General features: G+C 41.5%; 3 protein-coding genes across 4 annotated transcripts in view; all 3 read right to left on the bottom strand.

Moving 5' to 3' along the window:
* Positions 1-1,481: 1,481 nt before the first annotated feature.
* zgc:103482 (uncharacterized protein LOC450001 homolog) lies at positions 1,482-6,300 on the bottom strand. Of its 2 annotated transcripts, XM_048258170.1 has the most exons (9): positions 5,850-5,986; positions 5,565-5,626; positions 5,366-5,459; positions 4,996-5,148; positions 4,841-4,912; positions 2,998-3,081; positions 2,635-2,800; positions 1,836-2,042; positions 1,482-1,722 (listed from the first exon to the last, which is right to left on the bottom strand). In XM_048258170.1, exons 2-9 carry the CDS (start codon positions 5,623-5,625, stop codon positions 1,678-1,680), a joined length of 882 nt encoding a protein of 293 aa, XP_048114127.1. In that variant the 5' UTR covers position 5,626; positions 5,850-5,986; the 3' UTR covers positions 1,482-1,677. The 2 variants fall into 2 exon arrangements, with proteins under 2 accessions (XP_048114127.1, XP_048114126.1); XM_048258169.1 differs by lacking the exon at positions 5,565-5,626 and having other exon boundaries at positions 5,850-6,300.
* A 1,789-nt stretch (positions 6,301-8,089) lies between these two features.
* Positions 8,090-12,563, bottom strand: LOC125304734 (zinc finger protein 260-like). The gene is made up of 3 exons (XM_048259230.1): positions 12,273-12,563; positions 11,481-11,658; positions 8,090-9,755 (listed from the first exon to the last, which is right to left on the bottom strand). Exons 1-3 carry the CDS (start codon positions 12,456-12,458, stop codon positions 8,305-8,307), a joined length of 1,815 nt encoding a protein of 604 aa, XP_048115187.1. The 5' UTR covers positions 12,459-12,563; the 3' UTR covers positions 8,090-8,304.
* Positions 12,564-14,821: 2,258 nt separating this feature from the next.
* Positions 14,822-19,029, bottom strand: part of LOC125304183 (pancreatic secretory granule membrane major glycoprotein GP2-like) — a 7,104-nt gene continuing 2,896 nt past the window's right edge. The window contains exons 5-12 of the mRNA XM_048258251.1: positions 17,829-17,898; positions 17,137-17,535; positions 16,924-16,983; positions 16,602-16,718; positions 16,333-16,517; positions 15,564-15,751; positions 15,298-15,304; positions 14,822-15,070 (exon numbers count right to left, since the gene is read on the bottom strand). Of these exons, the coding sequence (XP_048114208.1) occupies positions 14,822-15,070; positions 15,298-15,304; positions 15,564-15,751; positions 16,333-16,517; positions 16,602-16,718; positions 16,924-16,983; positions 17,137-17,535; positions 17,829-17,898 (1,275 nt within the window). The remainder of the gene's footprint in view (positions 15,071-15,297; positions 15,305-15,563; positions 15,752-16,332; positions 16,518-16,601; positions 16,719-16,923; positions 16,984-17,136; positions 17,536-17,828; positions 17,899-19,029) is intronic.

Here is a 19,029-nt window from a genome sequence, read left to right on the forward strand (position 1 = left end):
CATGCGTACATATGTCTACTGTGTGAGTAATGTATCATCATATGATTACTGTAAATGTATGTGTGTGCGTGTGTATCTGTTTATGCACATGTGTGCACATGGAATGGAGTTAACATGACCCCCTGGAGAGCAAACATCTGGAAAAATTGGTCATCTAGGCCCTACAGTTCTCAAGATATTCACAAGAACTGTGTCTGCCCTACCCTTTCGGGGTCCAGTCCAGCGGGGGCTACAGATCAAAGCGAAGAATGACAGTTCCATGCTATCCATGTGGGGGTACATGCCCACCAAGTTTTGTGTACCCGGTCTTTTTCAGTGTCAGAATCCTTGTTGGTGTGCGTCACTAAATGTACACATAAATTATTTTATTGTAAGGCCCCATGAACGAAAAGTACACAAAACTTTAATGCATTAGGAGGGTGTCATAATGATCCTACACTTTTAATTTTAAATGCAGTTTTGACCTTGTCAGCCAGAGATATTGTGATGAAAACACCTAATTTTTTTTTTTTTAATTTTTAACTAGGTGGCACTATACATGAAATAAGTGGTAATGGGATGGGTTGACATGCCCCTTAAGAGCAACATGCATAAAAGGTGGACCTCCTAGGCCCCTGATTATCGAGATATTCACAGAAAACTGTCTCCAACCACCTACAGGCCAGTTGGTGTATAGTAACATAACGTAATTTATTGTGTGGCCCCATGAACGGAATTCCTAAGGCTATTTTGGAAATACAAATATGTAGCCATTGATATACTGCCAGGAGGCACATTAGACTGATCAATTTTGTTCATATTTACACAAGGATACAGAAACGGAGAAGAATTCCTACACCCATGTTAACTGCATTTTTTTTTTTTTTTTATTAAGGACATGCTTGCCCACCAGATGTGCCATGGAGTCGACATGGTCCATCATTATGAACATGGCTTGTATAAAACAGTGGAAAAGCTGTATAGTTGAACACCTAGGACTAGGTATTTGAAGCACCCCAACTACTTACAAAAATAATCACAAAATCTTTGTGGATTTGACAGTTTGGTCATGGCATCCCATTGCCTGATTACAAATTGTCTGGAAGCTGCAGGGGCCACAGGTCGCAATGTCTCGATTTAATCGCCCCTTCACTGCAGTCATTAGCAAACAAAGATCAATTCTCATTTTCTGATCAGAGGGGAGCCAGGGTAGGAACAATAGCAAGTTGCCATTTTAGTCTTAGAGTGCCCCCTTGCGGTCAAGAGAAGTTTGAGATCCCAAATGGGAACATTACAATGGCAAGACGGGGAACAAATAGCAACTTTGGAGTTGAATTTTAGTATGCTTACAAACCAGTTACAAAGCCAGTGTCAATTTTGCATTACAAAAGCTGAAACTGCATTAATTGACAATTTAAATTTTTTTTACGCCAATACTGAATCAGCCTTTTTAAGTCATGTCATTCACTTATATACCACTGCTGAATATCAAACACCATATGTCAATCATGCATTATTTATTTGTAAACTGGTGAACTTCAGGTTACTCAACACAGGCTTATTATTCCAAAGTACACATATCTGGAAAAATGCAGCTCAGTGGGTTCAATAAGAACAAAAGCCTGTAAGTGCGCTCCTACTCAAGTGGAGGTGTACTGAAGGCCCAGTGACAAGACAAGAGACCACGTTTCTTGACCCTCAGGCCAGAGCAGGGAAATCATCAGGGTCATCTGGGTTAGGGACCTAAAATGAAAACAAAGTCATTGGCTGAACAAAAATGCAACCAGATAAGCGATTAAAAGGAAACCAGGTGCCTTCTGCAGACTACCCTGCCCCTTGCAACTTGTGTAACCTACCGCAACCATGTGCTTGTTGGGTGACACTTGGGTGCGCGCTTCATTGGAGCCCCCACGGCCTCCGCGTCCGCCACGGCCACCTCGGCCACCACGTGAGGGTCGGGCCAGGCTGCCAAAGTTGATCTCCATCTTACAGGTGATGTCGTTGGCAGGGCGACGGAGGAAGACATCCCCCTCTTCCAGCTGTTCATTTATCTCACCGTGCTCCTGTCAAGAGAGACGATTAGCACCCCGCGATAAAAGGGCCAGTACCCTGTACGTGGATTATGCCTAGACCTGGATTAAAAAGATCAATGAGACACTCACTGACTGAAAAGATTCAGTGTAGGACTAGGCTTAATCATGTACAGGAAGACTGCCTAAGAATCACACGATAAATGCCTCAAAAGTAAAATGTGGATTCATTTCCATGCAGCATCCTGATTTCATGACAGTTTTACCAGACTTTAACAAGGACAAAACAAAGAATCCCCCATTGAAATGCATGGGATTTGTTTGTAATGTCAATATGGCAGTTGTCTGTACCCCACCCCTTTCCTGTAATGTACATAAAACCATTTTTCCTTAAGCCTTATTTTAGAGGGGGGGGTTATTTATATATTTTGTCTAATTCAGATTTAAACAGATTCGCCTGATGTACTTTGTATGTCCATATGACCAGTATGTATACATCCCACCTGAATAGGAAAATAGCTGCCCAAAGTGCTCTACCAAGATGGCCAAGTGGGGGGGACTTGCAGAGGTAAAACCAGTCTTTATAGACTTCAGCGGTGGTACTAAACAGGTTAAACAAACTAACCTCTTGCAATTTGGACTTGTGGATGACCACCGCCTTGGTGGGCACAGCAGACTCTGCTTTGCGAATGTTGAACTCGTTTTTGGGGCGACTTTGTTTCTGAAGGGCCTTCCACTCATCCAGGGACATCTCAATAGCTACCTCCACAACCTCCTCGCCCTCTGGAGCGCTATAGCACATCAACATGTAGCTTAAAATGTTATTCTAATGCTGCAACTGTAGCTTAAATGTTTTTCTATTGCTGTATGTGACATTGGATAAATAAATCAGCCAAAAATGAATAAATGTAATAGTCATATGGATAAACACTCAAAACGTAAACTAATGCTTTATCCATGTTGATCAATTAAAGTTACTAGGACTCACCAGTTCTCTGCATCAACCACAACTGCCTCAGGAACATCTTCTCCATGTCCCATTTCCTCAACAGGTGCTTCATCCACTGTTGCACTGAATTACAAAACAGTCTACATGATAAAAAGCCTTATGACCATGACTGGGAACTAAGGTGCATTTCCTCACAGTATACAGGGTCACTAGATTACAGAACTAGCTGTACATCTGTTATTTGTTTATTGTTAAAGCCAAAGCTGACTACCAGCAGTTAGGCGGGGATCACATTGGCAAACGTAACGCAACGCTCAGAACATAAGTTTTATCTTGTTCCTAAGCAACACAAAGGGTTTGTGAATTGAATATGCTCGCGTTGCGCTTTGAAAGTTGAACCAAGTTAAACGCTCAGCTTGTTCAACACTAGCACTACGCCAGTGTTGCCACCGTTACGCTGCCGAACCATAGAGAAGTGGAAACCAGCTGCAGAACCATGGAAAACTGAATTAACAGATGAATTAAGTGTCGAAACACTAAACAAAACTGCCAAACGGGTTTCTTAAAAAAAAAAAAAAACACACACACACACTAGATGATTTGTTTAAATCATAGTAATACCACAGCATAGATGCAATATTGACAGTGGCTAGCTCAATATTAGTATGCCAGCAAGTCAAAGGCTGGGTAGTGTTACCAAAGCTGTATATATCTATATACAGTTCTGGTGTTACTTGATAATGGTGGCATCTAGTGGTGAGGTTGAAGATTGCAACCAACCAAACACTTGTCTTCAAGTTTGTAAGAAAATGCATGCTTACAACTGCATCAAGTCAAAACATGTCAAGCGAGGACTTCACTATGCATAGATATTGCATTTAACCTGCAAAAATAAATACCACAGGGTCCATGGACCTTGTATCCAATTTTGGCTATATTGTTTCAAGGCTGAATGTGAGCACCAATGCTTTTTTAGTTCAACTGGCAATCATTTTCAGTAGCTGAGGGCTGCAACTGATCTGTTTTGACACAAATGTAAAAAGTTACAATCCTGGTTGCAATCAAAATACCCACACTTCTACCGCCACCTAGAGCCTGTTATTTGTTTTGCAAAAATCCACAGCTCCCAGTTCTTCTGGTCCAATCAGAACAGGGCTGAGTGAGATCTGACTGTCACAGTCTGGTGCACACTGACAAGCAAAACTTGATGAGGGTGCATGAGAGTTGTAGACATTCAAAATGTTGGCTAAGTCCCCTCAATCTGTCAGACTTGCCAACTGCAGCTTTAACATGACACTACCATGTCAGAATCTGGGTTCTCAAACTCCACAACACAAAAAGTTGTCGTCCTTTCTGGGCTACTGTAGAAACATGGGTGCACACAATGTCTCCAAGGAGACAACCTGCCCCCTATATGAAAGTCTAAGTCAAGTCAGGGAAAACATGGGTACATTTCAAAAAATGTCATGCCACAGTTGTTGCCAGTATAACACATCTTAAAATTGTTCAGCATTAAAATATTTAGTAAAACCCTCACCGTCAATGACTGCTCAATTTAACTCAAAATAGCCTCAGGTGTAAGTGATATCAGAAGAGAATTTTTAGATTCTTTACATTTCAACCTTAGCCTAAAATCAATACTCATTATGGGCTTCAGCTGCCTTTCCATTTTGCCTAATAAACAGCATTACACAGCAAGACAAGTCATTTGCAGATTCACTCTTTGGTAACAGTAGTGCCAGATAATGATACAGGTTATAAATAAGAATGCCCATATATAACCTGTATCATCATCATTATACACTGCCCATATTGTTTCCCCCATTCATTCAAGTGATCAACAGTGTGTGAGCACGTTTACGGAGGAGCTTCCGGTGCTCACCTCATGTGGTCTCTCATAGAACCCCAGTTTCGAGAGCCATTGCCTCCCCTTTTCTCCTCAGGTCGGACACTCCTGTAACAAGACCAATGCAACTCAGGACAACAGTATTCACAAACCAAAAGGGCCTTGCTCAAAAGTTAACCAAATGGCCTTACGTTCGATCACTGCCACTGTGGCGCTCAAACTCCCTCTTGCCTCTAGGGTCAAAGCCATCGGTGGACCGGGTATATCCACCACCTGCTCCTCTTCCTCCACGGCCCCTTCCTCCTCCACGTCCTCTTCCACCTCGCTCACCATGTTCAACAGGTCTGAAAGGGAAACAATGAACACAAAAAGGTCATTCAGAAACAGCAAACCTTCTCTAGGAGTGTTTTTGATTAACTGTACAATCACTGGGCTGTACAAAACATGTTGAGCAGGTGCTAACCAATACCCTGGTTTTGAACTCGAGTTACCAAGCAGAGACAAGAGGCTCTTCTGTGGTGCATTGCCATTTAGTTTGTGCATAGCTTGCTGCATACTTGCCTCTCAACAGAGAAGCCAAGATCAGCCTCGTTCTCATTCCCCCTCCCATCAGTGAAATTGACTCGTCTCTCTCCCTTCTCGGGACGTTTCTGGGCTGCAGAAAGCACATGAAGCAAGTCAGTCATGAACAGAGATAACTATATTACGTCATTATGGATAAAGTTAAACCATTTTAATTGAAAGACAACACAATCCAAACCAGTAAGTTCATGACAGCTTCTGGTAGCAGGTGCACAACAACGTTTCAAGCCCCGGAGCATGCTAGAACACAGTGAACGTTAACGTTTACTTTATCCCGGTCCATCAGCTGACAGCACATTATGTGAAACTGATCCGCGTAGAGAAGCTAGCTAGAGAAGAGAATCAATAGCAACGGCAACGTAACAACTTAAATTTACTCAGTAAGGTTAGCTATCCAGTAGCATGTGTGCTAACGTTAACTATAAGCCTGTTAATGTTAACATTATCGATAATGTTTACTCACCTGGTAAACTTTTGTCACTGGAAACGTTATCTCCGTCGCAAGCGACTGTGACAAGGGTCTTTCGGTCCCTTTGAGACCCTTTCTTAACCCCCTTCCCAGGTTTCTTAGAATCCTCTTTCTTCTTGGCTTTTGGCTTCTCCACCTGTGCTTGCTGAAGGATGTCAAACGGGTCTGACTCATCATCGAAAAGCTGACCAAAGCGATTCGTAACCAAGCATCCGTACCCACTATCGGGTGCGTCCTCCTGAACCAGGCCCTTCATTGCAAGTGTTGAGAGTTTTTAAACAACCTGACCGAGCACCACTTTTACCAGCGGAAGATACCACCAAATGCCCAGTTTTAAGAGCAGAGCGGTACAAGCGAAAGCATTTCTCTTTAGACGTGCCAGAGTCCTCTGATGTAAAACGAACGTTCCTGATTGGAAGCGTGACTTCTCCCAAAATGGCGCTTAATTTATCATGGCACAAACCCCGCCCTAATCATTCCACTTAAATTCTGTGAAGTGCTGAACAGCTGATTGGCCGATCAATCAAGATGAATTTTGGGAAGCTGCCGTTTTAGTTCTGTTCAGAATCACCACGTTTTAAATAAAGTGTGTTATGTCACGCTATTAAACAACATATCAGGAACTTTAACCATGCTTACTGTGGTAACATACGAGTATCTAGTTGTTTCTATCAGAACAAGTATGCAGTGTCCATTCTGGAATGGCTTAGCTATTAAAGTGATTCATGTAAAAAAAAAGTGTACCCTGGTCAAGTTCAGCAAAGCATGCACAATTCAATTATGTCCTAACAATGTTTATAAAACATTGAATTGAACAAATGGCATAATTCACTACTGAACTTAAAAGCACTGTTTATGGTACCAAGTCTATGAATTTCTAGATTTTACTAATACTTGCGGCTGTCTGTGCCAGGCTATTTTTGCTGCCACAATAAACAAACAGGCCTACAGTGTTGGCCAAACTGATGTCTACATTTCACTTGTACAATTATTGTATTGTACATTTTCTAAAAACTAAATGCTACAATAGTAAAAAATGAAACAGAGTAACCATTTTTTAATGTCAAGAACATAGTGTAAAAGAAAACATTTGTAGACAATTAATGACAATTAGTGAAGGAATGTTTTATGTTTACAATACAATACACACACACACACACACACACACACACAATTCTACAGGTGTTCAGCTCACTAAGCTCATTTCTTCAAACTATTCCAGGTCCCTTTTTTAGGTGTAGCCTGACTGAAGCGCTTGGACTAGTATCCCTACCATGTATGCGCATGTGTGCTCCATGCACCAGCGTAGACTAGTTGTTTCCCACAGATACAACACCTGTAGGGCCTCTCTTTTAAACAAACATGCTGGTGGATGTGGAGCGAGGCCTTCAGTAGGAACTTCCTGTTACAGTGGCTACAGGTGACCTTTTGGGGCTCCATAGAGCAAGGCTCTGTTGTGTAAAGTATGCTTATTTAGCAGACTGCCAGCTGCATCTCTTGTCACAGACCTGACTAACAAATGGTCTTCTAGGCATGCATCTGTGCCTGGGCATTTTCAGGTGGACTGAGCTGACTAAGCCCTTGCCAGTTGTTGCCATCACAGTTGTTGAAAGGGCTTGCCAGAACATGGTTGAGCATGTGCTTCTTGAGGAACAGTTAGGTAATGAACCTGCCAGGCAGAAAAGAGACCAGGGACAACTTATAAGAAGAAGTAATAACTATCAGAGAATAAATAATTTATGGTGTGGCATGTCAGGAGAACGAGTGAAGAATTGGCAAATCACGTAGAGACAGTACTGGACAAGCATAAGTTATTGTTTTTGGAAAAACCCACAGGTATCATTTTAATAAAACATTTAACAGTTGTGTTATTTTAGCATATATGATCATTTCAGAAATGTTATTGTTTCTACAATAGAAATAGAGTTTGTGGCTAACTACAATAACACATAGTGTATTAACTGATGTAGTTGTAATATCTAGAGGAACATAGGTAATATAAGTGCATTAGAAGTTTTACAGTAATGGTGTGACTTACAGAGAAGCTCCTTGTCTGTGCATTACAGCCGTGGCCTACTGGTTAGCGCTTCGGACTTGTTGCCGGTTTGAACCCCGACCAGTAGGCACAGCTGAAGTGCCCTTGAGCAAGGCACCTAACCCCTCACTGCTCCCCGAGCGCTGCTGTTGTTGCAGGCAGCTCACTGCGCCGGAATTAGTGTGTGCTTCACCTCACTGTGTGTTCACTGTGTGCTAAGTGTGTTTCACTAATTCACGGATTGGGATAAATGCAGAGACCAAATTTCCCTCACGGGATCAAAAGAGTACTTATACACATACACAATACATACAACAAACACTAGCACTGACCCATCCATGTTTCTGTGGATTTGCAGGGTATGAAATGAGCATTGTTTTGGGCGCCTGGTTACACGAGCACCAGATCCTTCCCTCACAGGTATTTTTGAAGTTCACAATTGTGAAGTCTAAGGTGCTTCCGGTCTCCAAATTTCTTCCCGCAGTTTGCACAATGTAAGACCCTGAGGCCTGTGTGCACACGCTGGTGGTTCTTGAGGTGTGCGGCCTGGCTGAAGCGCTTCCCGCAGGCGTCGCAGCCGTACGGCCACTCCCCCGTGTGGACTCGCATGTGCGTGCTGAGGCCGCCCGCGTAGGCCAGCCGCTTCCCACAGATGCGGCAGCTGTAGGGCTTCTCCTGCGTGTGGACGCGCTGGTGGATGGCGAGTGAGCTCTTGAGCGAGAAGACCTTGTCACAGTGTCCGCACGGGTACTCCCGGGCCGGCGAGAGACCCTGCCTCCCTGTGTGCACGTTCATGTGCTTGCTGAGCAGACTGGGAAAGCTGAAGCTCTTGGCACAGATCTTGCAAGCGAATGGCCGCCTGGGCATGTGGATGTGGGTGTGCCTCTTCAGGTAGGCTGGGTTCACAAAACCCTTGCCACAGACATCGCAGCTGAATGGCTTGACCCCATTGTGGCTCAGCAGGTGGGATTTAAGTGAATGAGATGCAGTGAACCTTTTTGGGCAAACGGTGCACCCATACAGTTTCTGTCCAGTGTGGGTGATCTGGTGGCGCTTCAGGTTACCGGCAAGGCTGAAGCGTCGGCCGCAAAGATGACAGACAAAGGGCTGTTCGCCTGTATGGACCAAACTGTGCTTTGTCAGGCCAGTGGCGTGATTAAAACGTTTGCCACATGTGTCACACACATGGCAACTGATACTCTGGTGGCTCTTCTGGTGGTTCTTCAGGTAGCGTTCACAGCTGAACAAGAGGCCACAGACCTCGCAACAGAAGGGTCTCTCACCTGAATGCAGCGTCTGGTGGTCCAGCATGCGGCTCTTGGACACAAAGGTCTTTCCGCAGGTGGGGCAGACAAAGGAAGTCTTGACCGCACTGCACTTGTGGCGGTCCAGACGACTTTGGCTAGGGAAGCTCTTTTGGCAGTGGGCACAGTTAATCTGCTGATTTGCAATATGATGGCGTTTGTGAGACTCCAGTCTGCTCTTAAGTGAGAAGCCCTTGGGGCAGCTGTCACAATTGAAGGGTTTCTCACCAGAATGCAGCTGTATGTGGGCATCCAGTGTACTCTGCCAGGTGAAGCACTTGGCACATAACGGGCAGCTGAATGCTTTGGCGTGTACCCTGATATGACGCTTAAAGGGCAACCTCTCAGTGAAAATCTTGCCACACGTCTCACAAGTGAATCGCAGCAGAGCAGACACGTCAATCTGAGGTGAAGTCCAACCACTCTGTCCATCACTGTGCCCCACAATCAGGTCTGTGTTGGTTTCTCGCTGCTGCTCCTGTTCTTCTGAGCGCCCCTCCTCCTCCTGTGCATCACACTCGGATGAGGATTCTTCAGAAGAATTCCCAGTTGTTGGTGGTCCTGTAATATGAACAAAATAACAAAACAAAAGGCTGCACTTGTATTATCATTTTGGAGCTTCACAGAACTTCCCAGTCTTGACTATCATAATGCACAGAAAAAAAAAACATTCGCTTAAAGTAGTTAAAAAAAATAACCTAGAAATGGCAACAGATTGTGATGGCTTCCATGCTAACATTAGTATATCTGTGCAACACAGTGCATTGACATTTTTTACAATACACAGACATTATACGGACATGGTATTGGGTATCTGATGTGTTATGCCTACCTCCTACTACTAACCAACACAAAGTTGTCACAGAGGAGAGGAGTTCATTTAACTCAGTACACCTTGGCCACAATTTTTTGGGCCCTAATTTAAATACTGCAAAGTCAGTCTATGAGTGAAGTTCTCACCCATAACGACATCACATGCTTTTAGCTGACCCAACAATGTTTGGGTGCTTAGGATATTTCTCATGGTATTAGATTTGCAAACAGATTTTGTGTAGACTTATTAAGCAAGCTTTGGTTAGACTTTAGACTTTGCCCAGAATTTATATTAGGGTCCTTTGACACGGTAATGAAGACACGGTGTGCATCAAAACAATGGTCGTATGAACCTATTAAACATTCTATAAGCTATTTGTGTGCTCTTGCTCTTCCTTTGGGTTTAGTCATCTGAAGTGGCCCATAGAGTGTTGCTGATTCTGCAGTCCTGTTCCATGAGCACCAAGGGGGTAGAGTGCAAGTGAGTACTTCTTATTCTATGATGTGTCTTGGGCAGGTGCAGGTTTGTCCGAATGTTTGTATGGTGGCAAGATCCCTGGTCTACCACACTGCAAAAAACTGCTTATCTAATAAAATCTAACCAAGATTATTAGTCTTATATCAAGATAAAAATAACTAGTTTGTTTTGTTTTCAGTATAAAGAGACTTACCTAGCGCTTTCTCGTGAAATCATTTGACTTAATTTAGGAAAAGTTTGACTTATTTTAAGACATCTCATCCTGAAAACAAGCATATTTTTCTGCCAGTGCGTTAAGCAAATTTGTCCTAAAAACAAGCAAATTTGTCTGCCAGTGCGTTAAGTAAATTTGTCTTGATAAGACTCCTTAAAATAAGTCAAAGTCTTCTTAAATTAAGTCAAAATGGTCTTACGGGAGAGCACTAGGTAAGTCTTTTCATACTAAAAACGATACCAAATAGATTTTTTGATCTTATTACAAGATTAATAACACTTGGTTAGATTTCATTTTTTGCAGTGCAAGCCGACAATTCCTGTGAATCACCTTTGGATAGTTGTTACAAGTGTGTCGGTGAAAGACAACCACATCATATTTGTCTACTGAATGTAAAAGTTACTACTACATGTCTATTTGTTACTACTACATGTCTATTTGTTGAATGTATAGAGAGTTAACACCTACCGATGTCAAATTCCTTATGTACGTAAGGATACTTGGCCAATAAAACTGAAAAACTGATTCTGATCAGTAATGAGCTCCGTTTGTGCAACTCAGTCTGTTCAACTTTTCATTGTTTATCAAACAATCAGTAAATGATTCCACTCCTGTTTTGGGGGTCACGTCTGACCCACTCACACCATTACTGGGCACTGTTTATATCAATGCACATGTGTGCATATCTGTGTATGTCTTCTGTATGAAGCAACTCTTAAGCACAAACGTTAAGCTACACGCATAGGCCTATAAAAGCAGTTAGTATTAAAAAGCTACCAACCATTTGCAGTGTAAGTGAAGTGGTCAGGGGCTTTGAATAGAGCATCTCTCCACTCTGTCTGGCCTTTAGGACAATTATTTTCACATTCTTGCCACTGGAACTTTATCTTGTTGACCAAAAGCATCACTTTGTCCACAGCTGATTTACTCAGGACCTCCATAAAAAACGCAAACTCCCTCTGCAAAAGAATGTTCAAATTCATTCATTCAACCTTTATTTATTCTCAGAGGGTCATTGAGGGAAGTAACAGGATGTAAAAAGAGAGAGAAAAAAAGTATAGGTATAAGTCTAGGCCTATAAATAAAATAAAACAAAGTAAAATAAATAAATAATAAGATAACATACATTACATTATAGAGGAGGAAGGGGAAAATACATAACATCTTAATAATAAAATAATAATAATAATAATAATAATAATAAAGACATTTACTTAAAGCAGGTACACATTGACATAGGAAGGTTTGTGATTACAGATCTGAATTGATTATAGGAAAGTATAGAGTTCATTTTTATATTACACTGAAGATTATTCCAGGAAGTAGGGGCACTAACAAAAGGTCGACTTTCCCAACTCAGAGTGGATACGAGGAACCTTGAGCATCAAACAGTCATTTGATCTGGTCTGATAGGGACCAGAATTCCACACAAGCATGTCTGAAATATAATCTGGTAATTTCCCAACAATACCTTTGTAAATACAAATGAGCGAGGGATATGCAAGACCGAACAAAATTACAACTGAGAATCTAGGGTCAGCCTTGTAATCAGCCGAGTAATGGTCAAACTTACGGTTTTGGCTTTGTGTTCTCTCTGTAGTTTTATTTTGAGATTACTGTTTGTTGCAAGGTGCGCGGTCTCTATGGGCAGTACAACAGCAGAGCTTTCATCGAGCAGTCTGCCTAGTTCTTCCACTGCCGCTTCAGCTAAAATCTGCATTATGCACCCAAGTTGTGACTGAAAGGTTGCGCAACTCATTATGCAGTGTTTTCTTTCACTAGAAGATTCATTCTAAATCATCAATGTATAAAATCGTTGATCTAGCCAAGTACATAAACAAATTCCAGCGAGGATGGAGCCATCTTCTTCTTCTTCTGTTCTTCTTCGGTTTTATGCCAGTTAGTTTACAGACAAAGTGTGTTACCGCCATCTACTGGACTGAGGTGCAATCACATGGAAATTAAATAAAAAGGGAAAACAACACACACACGCAAAAACTAAATCATGTTTGCTAATTTTGTTTCTTTGATAAATGTTCATCATAGAACTAGTGATGTTTTCTGATCTAGGCTCACCTAATAAGGTGTCTAAAGAAAAGGCTTTCACTTCCCTCTTCAGATTTTCTCTTTGTCTGGAGAATAATTAAGAACATGATGGATGGATCCATCTTTCTTGCATGTCACATAAAAAAAAAAAAAAATCGGTGTAGTCATACAACTGCAAATACCACCTCCACCTACTGGGTTGGAGTTGGATAACTTGACTGTTACCAAAATCAAAATACCTACATACTATTCTTAATGAAATACTAAACATTTAGTCTACCTCTACCAATTCATTGCCCAACATACTGAAGTAAACATTCCTCTGAATTTTATTTGACCTTGGGGCACACTAGATTGATCCAGAATGCATTGGACCTCTGTACTATATTTCTAAAAGTATGTAAAAGTAGGCCTATGTAAATACTGTTCAACTTCCTTCCCTCTGGTAGACGATACAGGGCAGTGTTTGCCAAAACCAGCCGACACAAAGACGGCTTCTTCCCCCAAGCAGTCACTCTGTTGAACACTCAAACAGTCCCCACCCTGTACAAAGGCAATCAACACTGCTCTGCTCATCTACCTCATGTGTACTTCAACCTTACAGTTATAGTATTGTTATTAATACATTATCAGTACACTGAACTGCCTTTTACTATATTTAAATGTAATCTTAAACCTCAGTCTATACTGATATTGCACTATTTCCACCCTCTTTTCAACTGTATATTGCATCTTGCCTGTGTCTGTTGAGGTGGCCAGGACTTGGCAACCTTGACAGGGACATTACCCTACCCATAGTGTCTATTTATTTATTAGCAAATGTACATACTGTATTTATTCTTATATAGCCATATTCTACTGCCCTTTATTCTATTCTTACTGTACTGTTATTCTTTTTTTATGGTTTTTATTTTTTATTATTATATGGTAAGTGTGTTGTACAGAGAGCAAAGATTAACCGGAGTAAAATACCTTGTTTGTTTACGCAAACCTGGCCATGATTCTGATTCTGAAGTATGTCTTTACTATTTTTTCGATCATACAAAAATAGTCTTTTTTTTAAAAAAAAAAAAAACAATTTCATATATTTCATTAATCATTTACACAGATCAAAGATAATGATGAGGAATGGAAATGAAAGATGTTTACAGCTTAGGAGAGTGTCTCTTTGGCAGTGGAGCCAGGATGTTCAGCACATCTAGACAGACAGAGAGAGAAATGTAACATATAGCAGAAACTAATTTGCCTAATTCACCCACCCGCTCCACCTTAACAATCTTTGGAGTAACCACCTTTTTCTTCTTCTTCTTCTTTTTGGCAGTTTGCAAACGGAGTGCATTACCACCATCTGCTGGACTGAAGTGTGATGGCAAGTGTACCCTATAGCCTCGTTCTGGCCACCGGGTGTATAAGGCAAATTGCTGCGAGTCTGAAAACCACATGTTGTGTAACCATTTACCTGTATTCCTAGCAGGGAATAGTGGCCCACAACAAACAGTGATATTATCTTGGTTGTCTGCAGATCTGCGGGCTTTGTGCTGATGGACACGGTCACAGTTCTGGGGAAAAAATCAAATGCATGGGGTTGTGTCTAGTTTGTAATGAGGAGACACAGCACTCAAAAAATCCTCCATAGAAATGCATGGGGCTAGTTTGTAACGCCAATATGGCCGCCGAATAGGATGCCTAGGACTTGCCTAAAAAAGGACTTTGGTTGTGTCCAAACATTCGTTGTTATTTGTTTTTCTAACATATGAACAAACTAGAGAGTCTGAGGAGGTACTTCTCTCATTCACTACTAAAAGTGTCATTCTGCACTGAAGTTCACACCAGAATATTTCAATCTCAAGATCTTTTCAACAGACATCCGACTCCATAAGATGTGGAGATGGGGCATTGAGGCTCACCGGGATGCAGCTGTTGCCCACCAAAGGGCAAAGGTGAAGGCTGCAGTGGAGGTACACCTGAGAGGGAGCCCCATCGAAGGTGAACTTCCTGAAGGAGAAACGGCTGCTTGTGGACAGCCCATTGAATTTAGACTAATGGTGAGAATTTTGAACATGTAAGTGGCAATTGTTATTTCATGTCAACAAACTGATTTGTGATGAGGTCCCAGTTGATGGAGGAGGTTGAACCATTGATGGGTGTGGCCCAACAGGAGTCCAAAACACTGGAGAACTGGCGGCCGTCCACTCCTTTCACGTCCACGGCTATGTAGATAGTCTCCTCAGGTTGCCCAGTCACATTGCCACTAAATTGCTGTGTGAAGTCTGCATCCTTATATGGAGTTATCTGAACTTGGTATGTCCCGTGTGTTGCAGGCAACTTTCATTCATTCATTCATTCAACCTTTATTTATTCTCGGAGGGTCATTGAGGGAAGCCCTCATATTCAATGAAGCCGAGATTACAGAAACAATGAAGTTACAAGATGTAAAAAGAGAGAGAAAAAAAGTATAGGTATAGGTCTAGGCCTATAAATAAAATAAAACAAAGTAAAATAAATAATAAGATAATACATTACATTACAGAGGAGGCGTATAACACAGTTACATTATAACTTCAGGCGTATAACACTGCAGGCATATTAGGTGCATTAGAGAGCACTTTTTCACCGCTAATATAAATATGGATTAAACAAACCTATACATTTTTGCAATGCTTGACTGTTACTAAAAGGAAGCTATGCATCCATTGACCTTTGATGAAAATCTATTATACAGTCAATTTATCAAAAGGACTTTGCTTCAAAGTAGTTTCAATACATGAAGCTTTATTACAATACATTTGACTCTATAAATTACAATGGGCTCATTTACGAAATGTTATGATGTGAGATATCACCTTTTAAGACATGAATAGCCATATCCATGGAATCATTTTGTTTTATAGGATATTCACAGAAAAACTGCAGACTCAGTTGCCTCTGTCTGCTAATAATATGACCTTCTGCAGAGTCGGCTGTCCCCTGAATAGAATTCTCGTAGATGAAGTGGGTTTTATTGACCTGAAAAGACAACAATAGGTTTTCATTCTCATATCAGCACAAACGGAACAGGGATCCTTTTTGGCGTTACTGTTCTGTCACTGTTGCGTTTACTTTAGACACTGCTATAAGGATGTTTCTCCACATCTATGAGGAAAGTATCCCTACATTAAGGCATACGTCTGTTTATTTATTTAGCTAAATGACCTCTTCACGCTTCATATGCGCGCATGTGTGCCTACTTGTACTTTTTCACCTTGGGCTTGTCAACCAGATAGTCGCATATGCTGGGTCACTGAATCTCTGGCCACTTGTTAAAGTCATCTATCCATTCTGTTATCAGCTCAGGATCAGGCAGACAATTGCCATTAGCGAAGAATAATTTATTACGGTATGGTTTGCGGTCCTGGGATGACTATGACCATGCATACCTTGACAGCTCAACAGGCCAATGCGCCATTTTTCTGACCTCATGCTGCGCACCCAAGGCTCTGGATGTTTACAAACATTGAAGGGGTGTATTTACATCTGTAAATCTATTTGCTGAAAGTTATTAGAGGTTTTGGTAGATGTAGGTTGATCAAACTGTTTTTGCTCCTCACCCTTAGAACAGTTCCGCATTTCTGGTCGTCATTGTTGAAATGGAACTTCACCTGTCCCTCTAGAACTGTGCCTGTGCAGCCCGGATCGTTGAGGTGCAGAACTTGAGCAGGAAAGCCAGCCTCAAAGAGGAGGCAGCGGGATAGTGAAATCCAGCAGGAGCTATTGTGGCATGTGGCAACTAATCCTGAGAAAGGGACAGATGTTGTACATGTATTGTATCATGCTAACATCCATAAAACTAATCAGCACAGATCTGATTAGGGCTTACCAAATGACTCTGGGATAGGTTGGTGATGGCTCTTGCACAAGCAGCCATAGATTCCATATACTTCCCCACATACCTCATCTTCTGTGCAGTGGATGTCACCACAAGGGTTAGTCGAGACTACACAGAGATAGGAGGGAGAGTGTGAATGAGCAAGAGACGGTACAAAAAATTCATGTCACTGTAAACATTGTACATGCTTCTCACTTCACAATACATAGTCATACTAGAGTGATATTCCAGAGTTTCTTGATAATCTCTCAGAGAACACACACGTCATTATAAAACTACAGGGATTATGGATAAAACAGAGAAAAATTGTCACCTGTTGAGGTGTGCACAGTTGCAGATGTAGGAGAAATGTTTGTGGATATGGTGTTCACATCTACAAAATAATTGTTTGGCTTTAAAGCAAATATGATCTGCTCCTCAAAAGTAAACCAGTTAGTGAACTAAAGATTGTGAGGACAAAAAAAAAAGTTTGGTGGTTGATAGTCAGCTAAAAGACTGAAGATGACAAAAAGACCAGTTATCATACCTGCACAGTAAGCATAATTACAGCCATTGGGCTGGACAAACTGGTAGACATAATAGTTTCCTGGACAAGCTTTGACTTGAATCGGAGGGCCTCGGTCAAAACAGCAGCCACGCCAGGCCAAAGCCTTACATATCTTCCTTGTAACTATCCCATCCTGTAGTTGGGGGTGGGTTCCATTCATCCACAGTTGGCCAGCGGTGCCGCATCCAGATCTACGTAAGCACTCCTCGGGCATCCGTATAGTCTGTCCATGATACAGCAACCTGTACCAGCCATCCCAGGAGACTCGACTGTCGCAATGATTGAAGTTGTCAGTGTAGTTGGTAGCTCTCCAGGGTTCATCCAAGGTGGTGTATTTGTGACAGGGGTCGAAAACAGGGCTGGCCAAGAGAGGTGTCACTATTAAAATATAAGAGGATGATAGATCAATAAATGTCCTCTCACTTTATTGATATACACCATTATGGGAAATATAAAGTATATGGATCAGAGAGCTACATTTTTGTAATACCAAAATGGAACATTGACACGTTTATTCTTGTTATTGTATTTTCACTTAAACAATATGTTTTACTTTATGCAGTGGTACAAGGTGACCATAATATAATTCTGACTGGAAACCACAGTCAGGAAAGGTATCAGTAGTCATAAAAAGCTTTCATTGTACCAGCTTGCCATAAAAGCCAACTCACCCAGACACAGAGTATAGCCCACAAACAACAGCATGGCATCCCTCCTGTCTGATTGGTTTTTCATGACAGAGTGCATTTAAAATCACTCTATGACTAATCATGATCACCTGTGCTGCTCAACTCGAGTGCCATCAGCAATCTAATTAATGGCGGCCTTACATTGTACGATTTTGGTCTGTTTTCACAGTCGGCGACTAATTTTCCAAAGTCGGACAGAAATCATAGGAGTTGTACTGGAATCGCGGCGCGCTCCCGTCAACCAGATCGTTAAGTGTAAGGTGCCAATCTTAGCGGTTTAAGTCAGTCGGAGTCAGTCCTTTTCTAGTTTTGCCGTTACGACAATATTATCGCAAGTCTTTCTAGTCGTGGCTCATGCAAATAGTGACGTGAACTATAAAAACCAATAGTGACCTCTCTCCAACAACAAACAGGAAGGGGCAAAGTAGGCAACAGCTGTAGCCTATATGATTATTTTTTATTCTTATAATATTTGTCATTTCTTATATATATATTTAGTCGGCTCTTCCACGTGACAGAACAACTCTATATCGGTTAGGGATGTCACGAATGAAAACAATGCTGCAGAAACACGAAAATACGACTTTGAGTTTAGTAGGCTATCATTTCAGTTCCTGTTTATCTATTGCACGATGGGTAATAATTTAAAGGAATCTAGTTGCAGTTTTGTAAATAGTGACCCTGCAAGATCCCTGTAAATTGCAAAATCATAGTCTGTGACTTAAAACTCTACTACTTGTCTTTAGATGTGAGAGGGTCTGAGACCGTAGAAATATTTCAAAGTCTGTCAGTGTAAGGAGGGCTTAACTCGTCTCGAACTAAGTAATATAACTAAGTAACTACACTCTAAAAAACTATTCATGAGGTTAGTAGATAAAACTTAAAATGTTCGACATAAAAAAAATAATGTTGCTACTTGTACATGTATTGTTGTAAGGAGTTTGTCATACTGCCGTGAACATGAGGCATAATTCACCACTGAACTTAAACACTGTTTATGGTACACCACAGTCTATGCATTTCTACATTTTAATCTATACATACGGTACTTATTATATGGCTGTCAGGCTATTCATGCTGCCAGCTGGGGTTTTTTTTCATAGCCTACAACTTAACATAGAACAACAGTGATGCAACAGGCCTACAATGTTGGCCAAACTGATGTCTACTATTCACTTGTACA

Source organism: Alosa alosa, chromosome 12 (assembly GCF_017589495.1).
Source record: "Alosa alosa isolate M-15738 ecotype Scorff River chromosome 12, AALO_Geno_1.1, whole genome shotgun sequence".
NCBI classification, from domain to species: Eukaryota; Metazoa; Chordata; class Actinopteri; order Clupeiformes; family Clupeidae; genus Alosa; species Alosa alosa.